The following is a 15326-nucleotide window of genomic DNA, read 5'->3' as shown; positions in this document are numbered from 1 at the left end:
TCAGAGGAAATTGGATGTTTCTGTGTAAGCCAAATAAATATCATCGTTATCAACACACCTGGACCGTACTTCTGTCCTTCACAATAAAATACAGTACAGTAAAAGAAAGATGTACTTCGCCCAAGCATTCTTACTGCTTTCTCTCATCAGATTTATTTTCATATTGTAATTAGACATGTAAATCTCCATGTACATAAACTAAATTTCACACTTAAATTGTTAAATATGTGTAAATCAATTGAACCTACACTGGTGGTGGCGGTGATCTTATTCGAAGTGACCGTGAAAACACCGGAAAGTGCAGCATTGTAAACGTGTCCGATTTGGGATTTGGGATAGTCTCTATATACGTAAAGTAGTACTAATGTTGCTGTTCCCTCTGCAGGAGAACCTTCAGGGTTATGTCCAGAAAGTCTTTTCCTCCATCACTCAGTCAAGTTCCAGCTGTCCCCCACTTATGTGTGATGTCTTCAGGTCACTGAGACAGTTGGCCTGCAAACGCTTCTCAGGTAAATACCAGAAAAAGTGCAAAAAAGTGTATTTTTGCAGCCACTGGGTCAGAAAAATGTATTATTCGGACCCTCCACAGACGTGGATGGGAAGATCAGTGTTAACCTATCTCTGTTGGTTCGTCTGATGCGCTGAAATTGTTCAGCAGGTCGAGAGTTTATTGTTTCAAAGGAACTAAATATGTTGGCAGTCCCCGGCACCAAATTCAATTACTTTACAATGTGTTTGCTAAACTCTATGTATTTTCTCTATTTATTTTTCTGGTGTTTTAATTCCACCGTGTGCTGTGGAATGTATTTCATGTGGTAGTACACTGAGTTCCACAGTATTCACGCTGTGGAAGAGTCACAGGATATGGTCAGATTCTCTGTCCTTCAAAATAAAAGGACCAAGGACAGGAATTTACACCAGCGTTATCATCATAAACTGAAACTTAAACAAAAATGAGCAGTGAAAAATAGTGTTAGTAAACGGAAACCACATGAAAATGTAGCGTGCCATGGTGGCTGGGTTAAGGGATTCTTTATTCATCTCTGAAGTGTGTGTGTTTGTGCTTACTCTTGTGGTCCCGGACGGACCCAGTGAGACATGGACCATATCCTGCTCCGCCCTTAACCCAACAGCAATAGCTCTTAGAGGGCGAAGCCTATACAAAATAGAACGTTAGTTACGTACTGTAACTCCAGATTCTATGAGTATAGGCACAGCCCTCTAGATCTGGGCCTCACTGGCTCCATAAGGGCTGAAGAAAAAGCTATTTGGGGAGCCGATTGTCCAGACTCACCGCAATGTATACGCGTATGTTCCATACTGTTGCACCTCTTCACTAACATGTCCGTATACCACCCCCTGTTTTCCGGGTGGCGACTGTGGTGTGTTCAGGTTCCTTGACAGAGAAAAAACACTAATTTTCGTCTTTTTTTTCTCGTAGGTTTGCCACTTTTTTTCTCATAAATCTGTGAATTTTTTTCTCACAGATTTGCCACTTTAAATCTTGTAAATCTGCAACTTTTTTTCTCATAGATTTGCCACTTTGATCTTGCAAATTTGCGAGTTTTTTCTCGAAATATTACCCCCCTCCCTTGGATCCGTATTACTTTTTTTCTGAATTCTTTTTCTCATAAATCTGCTATTTGCCACTTTAAATCTCATAAATTTCTCACAGATTTGCCACTTTATATCTCGTAAATCTGCGACTTTTTTTCTCGTAGATTTGCCACTATAATCTTGCAAAAAATCCCCCCCACCCCCCACCCCGGATCCGTATTACTATTTTTCTGACTTTTTTTCCCCATAAATCTGCTACTTTTTTCTCGTAGAATTGCTACTTTTAGTCTCGTAAATCTGCAACTTTTTTCTCGCAGATTTGCCACTTTAAATTTCGTAAATCTGCAACTTTTTTTCTCACAGATTTGCCACTTTAATCTTACAAATTTGTTTTTTGTTTTTTTTTCTCAAAATATTACCCCCTACCCTGGTTCCGTATTTTTTTTCATTTTCATACTTGGCCATAATACGCCTTTAAGAATAACGTAAAATAAATTATTCATTAATTTTATTTTTCTAAGGGATTGAAAGGACAGATTGTGTTTGTGCTGAAAAGCCAGAATCCGTTGTTAAAATGTTGTTTCTCTCCACAGCTGACCCGCATGTTCAGTACTCAGCCGTTAGCAGCTTTGTTTTCCTGCGGTTCTTTGCTGTTGCTGTTCTTTCTCCACACTCCTTCCAGCTCCGTTCACACCACCCTGTGAGTGCACAGCCCTTGCACCATTTCATAAATATACTGCAGATGAGCAGAATCACATATGACCGATAGAGTACTTTACTGTTATTGTACATTTCTCTTTTTTTTCCAGGATCCTGAGATTTCCCGAACACTTACACTCATCTCAAAAACAATCCAGACGCTGGGCAGCTGGGGTAGTTTGTCAAAAAAACTGGTAAGCATTAATCTACATAATGTGAATTCTCTGCATGCACCGAACACTGACCCCCATAGTGTGATTGGCCAATACTAACACTTCATGTTTTTGACTGTATCAAATGTATTTTATTAACTTTCTTGCTTTATTTGTTCTGTTTGTAGTCTAGTTTCAAAGAAACCTACATGTACGACTTCTTCAAATCATTCCAAGAGGACAAGTGTATCGAAAAAGTTAAAAAGGTATTTTAAAAAAATATATATACTACAGGTACATCTCAATACATTAGAACAGCATAGAAAGTTTATGTCAGTAATTCAATTCAAAAAGTGAAAATAACACATTATATAGATCCATTACACACAGAATTAAACATTTCATGTCTAAATTTGTTTATTAATTTCTTCTAATTATAATGATTATGACTTACATCTAATGAAGACCTAAAATTCAGTGTCTCAAAATATTTTAAAATAACAAAAGACACTTTTCCATCATATTCTAATTTATTGAGGTGCACCTGTAGATTATTGTTTTTCTTCCTGTGATAATGCTACCTTTGGAAAAGAAATTAGCTTCATAAAGCTTTATGAATCAACATTTAACAAGTTTTACTCAACAACCATGAAAACTCCTGAAAAGTAGTTCAACATTCAAAAATAGTAGATACTTGAATTATCAGTTATGTGTTGAAATACATTAGTGTCTAATATATAACTATTAATACTGTCTGAACCCCCTTTACGAGGAGTTTGAGCTGCTTTTATCATGGTGACAATTCAAAGTTTTTGTCTCAATAAAAGCAGACTCTAACGATCCTGGTGAACTTAAAGGTGTCAGACCAATTTTAAAAAGTATGTTTAATATGGAAATGTTGGCCTCTGAAAAGTATGTCCATCTATATGACTCAATACTTGGTTGGGGCTATTTGACTTGAACTACTGGAAATGGACTTTTCCGTCATATTCTAATGTATTGAGATGAACCTGTAGAAGCTGTGTAGAATGTGAATGTTTATCTATATTATTCTTTTAACGGCTAATGTTGAAATCTGTCAGTCAGTCAATCAGTCAATTCTGTTTTTCAGTTTCTTGACGAGATCTCCTCCAACATCAGCAAGGAGTCCAGTGGGCTGGAGGACGCAGTGGTTCTCAAGGAGGGGTGAGTGATCATGATGAGAGCAGCCAGGATCAGCAGGAAGGAGATGTGAGATGAAGTAAATCTCATGGCTGCTGCTTCTTTAAACCACTTTTCCTTCACTGTCATTGTCGACCACGGCTAAAGAAAGTTTTAATTCATGCTTTCAGTTCTACCTAGAACATCTTACGTCACTTACAACATTCACTCAAACTCAACACAATTATAACTATGGGCCAGTTTAAAACTATGATAACCAATAACTCTGCCTTTCACTTGAACTGTTTTTAATATTTATATGTGTTCTGTCTGTGCTGTTTGTTCTTCATTGTGTTTCCTCTGTACTCTCGACATTATTGTTAATGAGGGGTTGCCCTCAATGATTCTTTGAGAAATAAATAAAGTAAATAATAAATGAATTACTAGATCAAAAAAGCTCCAAAAATGCTGGATCAACTAAGAAAATCAAGTAAATATTTTCACTGGACACAAAATATCTATGAAGTTATTGTAAACTTTATTGCTTTGAATTCAGTTAAGATTCATTTTAAACCAGCACCATGAACCACCAGCCACATTCAGCTGGACAGTATACAGTCATGGAAAAAATTATTAGACCACCCTTTTCCTTCAATTTCTTATTCATTTTAATGCCTGGTACAATTAAAGGTACCATTTTCCATGATTTTATTGAGAATAACCAAAATCATTATCAAGAAAACCATGGTAAATGTCTAGATATCAGCTCTTAAATTAAACTCTTATGAGCTATTTTTGTTGTTTTTCATTATATTTGTCCAAACAAATGTGCCTTTAGTTGTACCAGGCATTAAAATGAATAAGAAATTAGAGAAAACAAGGGTGGTCTAATCATTTTTTCCATGACTGTAATTCAAAGAAAACCACAAAAAAATGCTAAAAAGAATGAATTTGTTTACCTCCAGTACTATGTGTGTTAGTTTGTGAATGTCTGTTTCGTGTGTGTCCTTACAGGGAAGTACAGAAACGTGCCCAGGGGAGAAAACGCCTCGGCAAGAAAAACTTTAAAAAGAGATGGCTCAGAGTGACCAACAGAGAGCTCTCCTACCACAAACATAAAGGTGAGACCAGTTTCTGCAACAAATGACAATGAGCACTTTTACACTACAGGTCAGCATTCACACACACATTCACCCTACATGGTGCCGGTATTCATTCACACACCGATGTCGCGGCATCAGGAGCAATTTGGGGTTGAGGATATTGTACAAGGAGACTGTCGTAGTCAGGGATCAAACCACCGACCTTTGTATCACAGCTCTACCAACTGAGCCACAGCTGACCAGCATTTTTTAAGATAAAAGTAAGAGGAGATGGCTGCATGCAGTGCTTTCTAACACTGTGTCATTCTTCATACGACCACCAGATGGCACCAATGTAAAAACCTTGCTGATGCTTCATGTCTTGGCCAAAAGTTGAGACCTTAACAATGTATTGTTCTTCATAAAGCCTCAGAAACTATTATTATTATTATTATTATTATTATTATTATTAATAGAGAGCCAGCAGACTACATGTTGTCTGGACTGGTCGATGATATTGGGTCATTATAAGATATAATATATTTTCACACAGTTTAGTTTGACAGTCATGTCAGTCATTTAATTCAAAAAGTGGAAATAACACATTATATAGACCCATTACACACAGAATGAAACATGTCATGTCTAAATGTATTTAATTTCTTCTAATTATAATGATTATGGCTTACATTTAATGAAGACCTAAAATTCAGTGTCTCAAAAAACGTGAATATTACAGAAGACCAATTTTAAAAAGCATGTTTAATATGGAAATGTTGGCCTCTGAAAAGTATGTCCATCTATATGACTCAATACTTGGTTATTTGACTTGAACTACTGGAAATGGACTTTTCTATCATATTCTAATGTATTGAGATGCACCTGTATCTTCTCAGAGGATCCAATGAAAGGATTGAGCTGTAGAATCATTTATTAGAAAGGGAGGATGTAATGATAAACTAGAGTGATTGACTTTATCTTTATCTTTATCCGTGGCATAAACGTGTATCAGACTGAATTTGTCTCACTATTTGGCTATTCACAAAAAAACACATCTTGAAGAGATAAAGCATTTATTAAAAAAAATAACTGAAATCAGTTTGTGCAATCACAATCAGTTAAGATGTCCTCCTGAGAAGTTTGTAGAAGAACTGTATTTGAACTTTCATGCAGACCTTCAGATTTCATTACTGGGGCATGCTGACTATGGATAAGTACCTCAAACAACCCCACTTCAAAACATCCAAACTGTCCTTTAGATTTAACCATGGATCATTGATTTTGAATAAGATCCATGTCATGTTGACCAGGTCAGATCTGTAGAAGTCCTTTGATTGCACCATTTGATAAACATTTTGACCGTGGTTGACACCACATGCAGTGCTTTTTTTGGGTTACTCATCTGCCATTTAGTCTGTGAGAACTCAACAAATTGGATATTTTGGAGCATACTCTGATCCTAACCATTCATTTTCATTTATTAATTTTCTTTTCGAACCGAAAATAAACAAAAACGTAAACAACAACAACGTAGGCTAGATGCATTTATACATACACATCCTCACATACACACCGTCATACAGATGTACATATAAACATATAGACATTTACACACATACAGTATATATAACCCTGCACATATACACACATACAGTATATATAACCCTATACATATACATGCATCTGCCCCGTCTAAGTAATGAGATAAATATAAGAACCGGTCGACTTAATATTCAATACACATCTCCTTATATCATTTCATTTTGGTCCAAAAAAAAAGAACATGCTGAAGTAAAAAATACTTCTCTAGGCCTATCCCCTGGTACTCCACACTTCAAATAAGAAAGTTTCTCTATATATAGCCACTTAATGTCAAATAATTTTTTTTTTGTTTTTGTTTCAGGCAACCATAGTATTTCAAACTATTTCGATCAGAGAATTTCTTTTACTCCCGCAAAGAAAACAAACGAACAAGCAAATAACAACAACAAAACAAAACACTGAAGGCAGTTACAAGAATGTCCTCATCCAGTTTGTAACTTATTCTTATTTAGCATATAATTTTTCATAAGCCTTTTGAACTTAACAATTGTTGAGCATTGATATATACTTTTTCATTGTGGGAAGCAATTGTAAAATGATGATTTCAGCAGAATAAAGTGGCTTTTTTGCAGTTATCCACTTGCACCTTCTTATATTTTCTATTTTTAGAATGAACACATAGTTTACACAAACTAAGAACCTAAAACCTATGTTGTTGATATGATTGACTGTCACTGTGTAATATTTTTGACACACACAAATGACTTGTGCCTTTCAGGGAAAGAGGCCCTCTGCATCATCAATGTCAAAAATATCCAGGCGGTGGAGAAACTGGATGAAAGTGCCTTTAACCGCAAAAACGTAAGCCAACTCCCATCAGACACCCAATCATCACCTCTTAAGTAATACCCCGGTGTAATGGAAACTCTAACCCGGACCAGCTCCTAAGTTGATTGATAAATGAGTTTACCTTTACAGAATTAATTAAATACTTATGTGACTAAGTGTCGGCAGAGGAACAAGTTGTTTTGAACACTTGAACACAGCCAAAAACTGCTCAAGCATGGAGAAGTGTGGAAAAAACAACAAATTTAAACAAAATGTCCAGGAAATTGTCAAATTGTAATGCGAAACCAAATTAAGTGACATGTTATCACAAATCAAGAATGCTGTCATTTTATATTACTTTATATTATATGTATATATATATATATTATATACTTTATATTTGCTGTACAGCATACTTTATATATAACTATCTTCTATATATTTTTCAATATTATATAACTGTTTTTATACCCCTAATACTATTTATTTATATATATATATATATATATATATATATATATATATATATATATATACATATATCTACACATATTGATATCAATCAATAACATATATATATGTGTGTGTGTGTATATATATGTGTGTGTGTGTGTGTGTGTGTGTGTGTATTTATATATATATATATATATATATGTATATATATATATATATATACACACACATACATATTTGTATATATATGTATATGTTATTGATTGATATTCGTATTACTATATTCAACAATCTGTTAAAATATATTTTTATCTAATGTGCAATATCTGTGAAATACAAAATACTCTCAGGAAATAAACAAACAAATTTTTTTTACTAATAATAAATGCCAAATAGCAGCCATGGAAGGATTGTATGTATATAAGGTGTATATGTATGTATATGTCTTATTTTGTATTCTTTATTCGGTTTTAACATCTTTGTAAACTCTCCTGTCTGTATCTTGAGCTGCAATGATGACTAAATTCCCCTGCTGTAGGATAAATATCTTATCTTCTCTCTAAGCACGGACAGACTTGAAATGGCGGCTGGTTGTGACTTTGCTCTGTTTCTCTTGTGTCAGATGTTTCAGGTGGTCCACTCTGAGAAGCCTCTGTACGTACAAGCAGGAAACTGTGTGGAGGCCAGTGAGTGGTTGGAGGTCCTGGGCCCCGTCTGCCGCTGCAACGAGGGGCGCCTAACCACCTTCCACCCGTCCAATTACACCAGTGGATCCTGGCAGTGCTGCAAAAGCATCAGTACCAACGCGCCGGGCTGTAAGCCCTGCACAACGTGAGTCTTTGCCCACATCGACACCACCATCAGAAGAAATGTGTTATCTGTAAACTGTTCAAAGTATTTGCTGCTCTTCTGTGGTCCATATGTTCAAGATCATAATAAACACTTAATAAATCTTTCACTGCTGTTTTGGGATTTTGCCAGTGGTGGTAAATCTGACCGCTAACCGATGCTACTCCAACGATCCAGCTCTGATAAAAGCGTGTTGGGTAGATTTGAGAACACACAGATAGAAACTCTCTTACACGAAAAACTTGGACCATTTGTTTTACAGGAGCTGCTAAATGAGTTTTGTCTGTTGCCAAAACTGAGTAGATTTAGCAGAAGTTGCAAATAGTTTGGGAAGAAATGTATTAAAATGTAATTTCCCCCATCCACCCCCATTTAAGATCACATTCCAGATGGATTTAGGTTTTTATTCTGAACAAGTTCATATGTTTTTATCCTTCTCTTCCCTCATGGATTAGATCTTCTTACCCTTTTGTTCTCTCCTGTTTTCAGCACCGTGCTGGCCAACCTGCAGCTGGACATAGACTGTGACCGGGAGACGGAGAGAATTTTCTCCCTCCTCTCCTCCAACGACACCAAGCTCCAGAACATGGAGGGTCAGTGTTTGTCAGTGCAATCCTGAGTTTGTTAGAGTTCACGGGATCTGATTGTTTCATTTTGTCACAATAACTGACTCTGGATATTAACAGTGATGTTATGCTCCAAGAATATAATAGAGATTATGACCTGTAATGTTTGATGTATTCATGTGATAAAGGTACCATGTGCAGTGGTGGGAAAAGTATATAGATCACTTACTTCAGTAAAAGTGCTAATGCCACACTGTGAAATTACTCCACTACAAGTAAAAGTCCTGCATTCAAAACTTACTGAAGTAAAAGTACAAAAGTATCAGCATCAAAATGTACTTAAAGAATCAAAAGTAAAAGTACTTGTTATGCAGAATGGACCCACTGTTACATATATATATTTCAAATATATTATTGGATGATAATTTCATATGCATTATGTAAGCATAAAAGCATTATTTTCTTAACCTACTATTATGAGGTTTAATTTAAACAAATGTCACTTTAATCACTTCACTTTCATGTTTTTATGTTAAATCATGTCTTAAAAAATAATTAAAGCTGTCAGCTAAATGTAGTGGAGTAGAAAGTAAAATATTTGCCTAAAATGTAATGGAGTAGAATTATAAAGTTACATAAAATAGTAATACTCAAGTACAAGTACCTCAAAACTGTACTTAAATACAGTACTTGAGTGAATGTACTTCGTTACTTTCCACCACTGACGTGTGTAGGATTCAAGTGTTTTTATTAGTGTATATCCGTCACCTGAAACTGAGAATTGTCATTGTTAGCTTAGAAAGAGCCCTTCATATCCTCCACAGAGTCCGCCGTGTGGCGCTGCAATGATTCTACAGTAGCCCAGAACAGACTAATTAAATACAGTCATACATTGTTCATAACTCTCAAATTAAAAGTGGAGGAAAGGGATAGTTACTAAATAACACAATTCCCAGCTAAAACAAAATGCAACCCTTTTGATTCCTGATGTGTTTGGATGTATGGCTTCCTCTCCATAGACGCATGTGCCAGTATGGCGGTTTACCAGGGCCCTCAGCGGGAGCAGGAGGAGTACTCCAAGTTCACCATTCAGGAACCCAAAGAGACCTTTCAGACACTCAAGCAGCTCCGAAACATCATGGAGGAACTTCAGAGGCAGCACAACATCAGGAACGACACCACGGCGCAGTATGGGAGCCTGTAAGTCATATTTATATTTGTACTGAAATCTATATATATTAACCCACTGAACCCCTCATTACTTACCTCAGAAAAATGAACAGCGACTCCTTGGAGTGTCTGTTAGTCCAACCAAACGCTGAACAAGACATTTTTACTGAACAAAACGTTAAGTGAAAATACAGTGAAAGGGTCAAAGTTATGAGACCAAATCGTTAAATGCCCTTTTTTATATCTATATAACATTATATGTATAACTTTATTGACACGTTCCCGTGGATACGCATTGTTCTGCTTCTCTCCTTTTGACAGCTCGCCTTGTTAGTGACCTGTCAATCAAAGGTAGCCACGCCCCAAATCATATGATTCTTTATCGTCCATTTTCTTCTTCCTGGGACCATTATTTACACTATTCACATCAAATTGTCTTGAAGAAAATTTTTTACTAGTGATTGAGACCATAGTGTTACTCCCTGGTTTGTCTCCCTGCTCAGACCCGGAGGTTGCCGCCTGGTTTCTATAAAACAGGATAGGATGGTGGGGATTGAGGGTTAAACATATCTATTTTCTTTCACCCTTATTTAACCTGGAGAGTCCCATTGAGATAAAGAATCTCCTTTCTGTTTCAGGGACAACCCCATTGTAGGGAAAACCTCTTAACCCGGGCGTGGAGGTGTGGACTGAAACAGCCATGCCAGCAGGTGTAAGTTCACCACACAAACAGTCCTAAAGGAGCCCATGGAGTTGTCGCAGCGAGACCGCCCGCTGTGTGTCCGGAAGAAGAGTGAACGATACCTCCAGACATTATGAGTCCACTACAGGAGTGACCACCTGAGAGGGGGGAACCGGATCGAGCTTCTCGAACGAACCCTTAGATGTTATCTTTGGCATCTCCTCCTCTGCTCTGGTCCCGTATAAAGAGACAATTCTCCTCGTCTTAATTTATGTCCTCTTCGACGTCTACAGCTGTGTGAAAAAAAGGCATCATTAGATGGTGTGTGAATAGGCTGCTAATTTTTTTATTCACCCAATTTTTTTTTATATCAACAGCTGTGATGATGCTCTCCCAAATCTTTTAAGGTTTTTGCTCTGACATCTGTCTTTAGAGTTGATTTAATAATAATCATCTTTCTATTTGTGCCCCTTTTAATCTTTCTCTACTCTCTTAGTGTCCTTCTTCTTCTTCTGAACAAATTGTGTATATATATTTTCAGAGGACAGTTAAGTAGAGGAAACCAATCTGCCTTACTCTGATGGATGTTTCTTTCACATTAAATGCTGAGAGAAAAAATGCAGAAGCACTTTAAATATTTGGAGCACTCCAAATGGAAATGATTAGATACTTGGTATCCGCTTTCCCCATTTTGATCAGTTACATGATCTTGAGTACATTTTTTGTTTCATTCCTGTACAATTACATTTATAGCCTGTAGATTTTAAGATATTTTTCTCGACCAAAGACAATTTCATAGGTTTGACTTGAAAAGAAAAAAATAATTAATGTATTTTGAATACAAATGTTTTAAAAATGGAGACAAATTATATATATATATATATATACATATATATATATATATATATATATGGTTTCTGTGTATGATTTCCTCGTATCATTTTTACTTTTTAGGCAAGCAGACTGCATGCGTTCAGTTTGGAGTCCTGATAGCACATGATTGTTCAGTAGAGTTGTATTTCCCTGTGATTGTGAATCGTATTGGTACGGTGTACATCAGATCTGTGCTGTCATGTTGAGAGCATTGCAACATATCTGTTAGTGGCTTATGTAAGAAATAATGGAGGAAATGCAAAGAGGAGTCAATCAGAATAAAAAATCACCCACAGCATCTCTGAATTAATCCAGACAATCGCCGCAACCAACAAAAATATTATTTTATTGTTCAAACTAGCACTTCAGCTGTTTGTGATTATATATATTTGGTTTTATTTGGTTTTAGAGAACAGGTTTAAAATGTGGCTCTCTGTGGCTTTGAGTGAAAAGTTAGGTGCAGCACTCCACTGCCAAAAAAGTCTGTATTAGACAAGAAAAAGATACATTTAATTATGATAATACACATTATCATGCTCTTGATGTGACTCATATCCTCATGTTTATCCTTTCATATCAGATCAGTGCCATCAATAATAGAAAATATTCCCTGAGCTGTCAAAGTTAATGACAAAAACTTATCAGAGTCCAACATTATATCTTAAAAAATATGTTTTCCTAGTCATTCAACCAGAATTCAATCAATTACAGGTGCATCTTAATAAATTAGAATATCATAGAAAAGTTGATTTATGTCAGTAATTCAATTGAAAAAGTGGAAATAACACATTATATAGATCCATTACACACAGAATGAAACATTTCATGTCTTAATTTATTTAATTTCTTCTAATTATAATCATTATAATTAGATTATAGATATATATAGATAGCTTACATTTAATGAAGACCTAAAATTCAGTGTCTCCAAAAAAATTTATATTACAAAAGACCAATTTTAAAAAGTATGTTTAATATGGAAATATTGGCCTCTAAAAAGTATGTCCATCTATATGACTCAATACTTAGTTGGGGCTGTTTGACTTGACTTTTCCATCATATTCTAATTTATTGAGATGCACCTGTATAAGAAACTGATACTAACGGCCAAATCCTCAACCAGCAAGTTTTTTAACGTTTTTACTGATTTTATTTTTGTTATTTTTACCGAATACATTTTTTTTGGGGCTGGAGAAAAACTGATGAACAATCAAACTTTTTATTTTATTTTATTCAATCCTGGTTTTCTCTTTTTTGCTTTCCATCATTTGCCCATTTGAACAATGAAGTGTTGAAAAGATACAAAAGAAACTTGAATTTATTTTAACAAAAAGTTGAACATTAAATCTGATATTACAGGGTTAACCGTGTATTTTTTATTTTTTTTAATTATTATTATTTTGCCTGTGGAAATAAGTTGTTTTGTCTTTGGTCCATCATATATTTCTAACATGCATGTCTTGTGTATTTAACAATATATTTTTCTAGGAAAATGTTTTTGTATCTTTTCTTCTTTTTTCTTTTTTTTTTTTTTAACACTGATTTAATGTGTTGCTATACTGGTATGGTACCTTGTTCTTTGTCTGCAGCGCTTCTTTGAGGCTTTTGTTTTTGTCCCTAGTTGTTCCCTTTACTGACTGTCTGTGGTTGTAGCTGCTGCCAAACCTCCACTTGTTGATAGCTTAATGCAGTGTTACTGAAGTGAATATTGTGTGTAATGTCCCGCAAAAACTGCAGCCGGCACTGACTATGTCCACATGCAGGTTGTACGTGAATGAACTGCCTGAGAAGAGCCAAAATACAACTGTAAAATGGTTGATTTTTTTTAAGATATTGATCATTGGATGAACTTTGCTGAATGCTTGTGAAAAGTTTTCAGTTGGACAAGGTTGAAAAAAAAAAAAAAGACTCTGGACCAAATTTAAACAACGGTATGTGGAGCTTAACTCATCACAGCATAAAGTTATTGTTCTATAAGCTTGCATGTCAACTCCATTACTAGCAGTTGATGTCTTCTTATTATTCTGTGCTCATTTTCATATGAAGGTGAACATGTTTTTGGGTTTGAATTCGAATCGGTTTGTCACTGAATTATGCTTTTATCTGCTTTTAAAAAGGGATTTTTTTTTTTTTTTTACATTTGTATTTCCATATTGGCACATTGTCTCTAAAATAAAAAACAGTCCTTGTCAGCATGTGGATGAGATACATGTGGGAACAAGTGCAGTGGCCTGGTAGTAGTTGAAACGCATCAGGATAGCAGTCTCATAACATCATATGAATAACATCAATCAATAGACAATGCGCTCATCGGGAAAAAAAGTCCAGGGGCTGGATTTTCAAAAGTGTTCTTAAGATAAAGTTTAGGAAAATTCTTAAGAAAAAAAATAAGATCTTCCTAAGAATGTTCTTACATGCTTTTCAGCATTTTCGTACGTCCTCTTCGTTCTTAGATTTTTAACTTAAGATCACTAGATCATTAATTGGGTAGTATCAAATACAACAACTGCCTCCGTGATTTACTAAGAGTACACTGTAGTGTAATCTAGGAATATAGACTGAAAGGCCATTTCAATGATATGTCAACTGCCAGAATAATATTTATGTGATACATTCACAAAAAAACTACTCTGACCATCTCTGATCATTGAACAAAGTTGATCAAGTAAATACAAATCTTTCCCTGTAGCCGTTTTAAGACTGGTGAGGGTTTCTCTTAGTTGTGAAGAAATTTGTCGCATTTGTTGTCAAGTTCTATCTTAGGAAAAAACTTAAGAAGAAAGTTAATCCTTTATCAGGCGAAGAGCTATATTTGGTAACTTCAGTGAATATCAAAATGCGGTCGAGAATAAAGTTGCAAATTTACTAGATTAAAGTGGCAAATCTACAAGAAAAAAAGTTGCAGATTTAAGAGATTTAAAGTGGCATATCTGCCTCTTCTTGTCGATCTGCCACTTTAATCTAGTAAATTTGCAACCTTTTTTTTATTTTGGATATCCGCTGAAGTTACCAAATACGGTTCTTCGCCTGATAAAGGGTTAAAAAAAGAAAGAAAGATAAGAATTTCTTCATAAATATCAAATCTTCTTAAATTTTGTCCTAAGAGCAAAGTTAAAAGTTTAAAAGTGGCACTTATGAAGCTTTTTTTTTCTTCCTGAGAACACTTTTGTGAATCCGGCCCCTGGTTTGTGCAAGAATAACATTTTTTTGCAGCGTCTATAAATCAAGTTTACTTTTAAAGTACCACAACAAAATTACCACAAAAAAAAAAATAGAGGCTTAAAACAGTTTTATTCCTGCCAATCAGCTGCCATCTGTTCTGCAGCAGAGTTTAATGACCAGTCTGAAGACTTGATGGGAAGGTTTTCTGTCCGGTGTAACTTCACATCCCCAACTCATTTCTTCTGAATGTCTCCATACTGCTTCGGTACGATGTCTGTTCTTTTTTATACACATTAAATATTTTATTTTCAATACATGGTCTTTTCTGTGTCCATTTGGAACAATTTACAATAAACACTTGGCAATGCTTCTGTTATTTGTGCAGTGTCCATGCTTGCACTCACTGAAAGGTCAAAGAAGAGCGTGCTCTGGATTAAAGCTGTTTGGAACCTGTTGACACGCTGATTTATGAAAAGCAGGAGGCTTTAATGTGAATTTTGCATAACAATGTTATTGTTAGTTTCTGTTGAGGGCTGTTGGATGATCTCTGAGTAATGAAAAAAATCTGATC

At 35.4% G+C, this 15326-nt stretch overlaps 1 protein-coding gene across 2 annotated transcripts in view; it reads left to right on the top strand.

The window, feature by feature from the left end:
• Positions 1 to 11605, top strand: part of rasa2 (RAS p21 protein activator 2) — a 40344-nt gene extending 28739 nt beyond the window's left edge. For both annotated transcript variants that reach the window (XM_059331736.1, XM_059331735.1), the window contains exons 14-24: positions 386 to 509; positions 2151 to 2257; positions 2367 to 2450; positions 2597 to 2674; positions 3520 to 3593; positions 4563 to 4669; positions 6951 to 7033; positions 8076 to 8284; positions 8792 to 8895; positions 9888 to 10068; positions 10677 to 11605. In XM_059331736.1, coding sequence (XP_059187719.1) covers positions 386 to 509; positions 2151 to 2257; positions 2367 to 2450; positions 2597 to 2674; positions 3520 to 3593; positions 4563 to 4669; positions 6951 to 7033; positions 8076 to 8284; positions 8792 to 8895; positions 9888 to 10068; positions 10677 to 10707 — 1182 coding nt within the window. In that variant the 3' untranslated portion in view covers positions 10708 to 11605. The remainder of the gene's footprint in view (positions 1 to 385; positions 510 to 2150; positions 2258 to 2366; positions 2451 to 2596; positions 2675 to 3519; positions 3594 to 4562; positions 4670 to 6950; positions 7034 to 8075; positions 8285 to 8791; positions 8896 to 9887; positions 10069 to 10676) is intronic.
• The last annotated feature ends 3721 nt before the right edge of the window (positions 11606 to 15326 follow it).

This window comes from Centropristis striata, chromosome 4 (assembly GCF_030273125.1).
Source record: "Centropristis striata isolate RG_2023a ecotype Rhode Island chromosome 4, C.striata_1.0, whole genome shotgun sequence".
Lineage (NCBI taxonomy): Eukaryota > Metazoa > Chordata > Actinopteri > Perciformes > Serranidae > Centropristis > Centropristis striata.
This window is presented reverse-complemented; position numbering and strand designations above follow the sequence as displayed.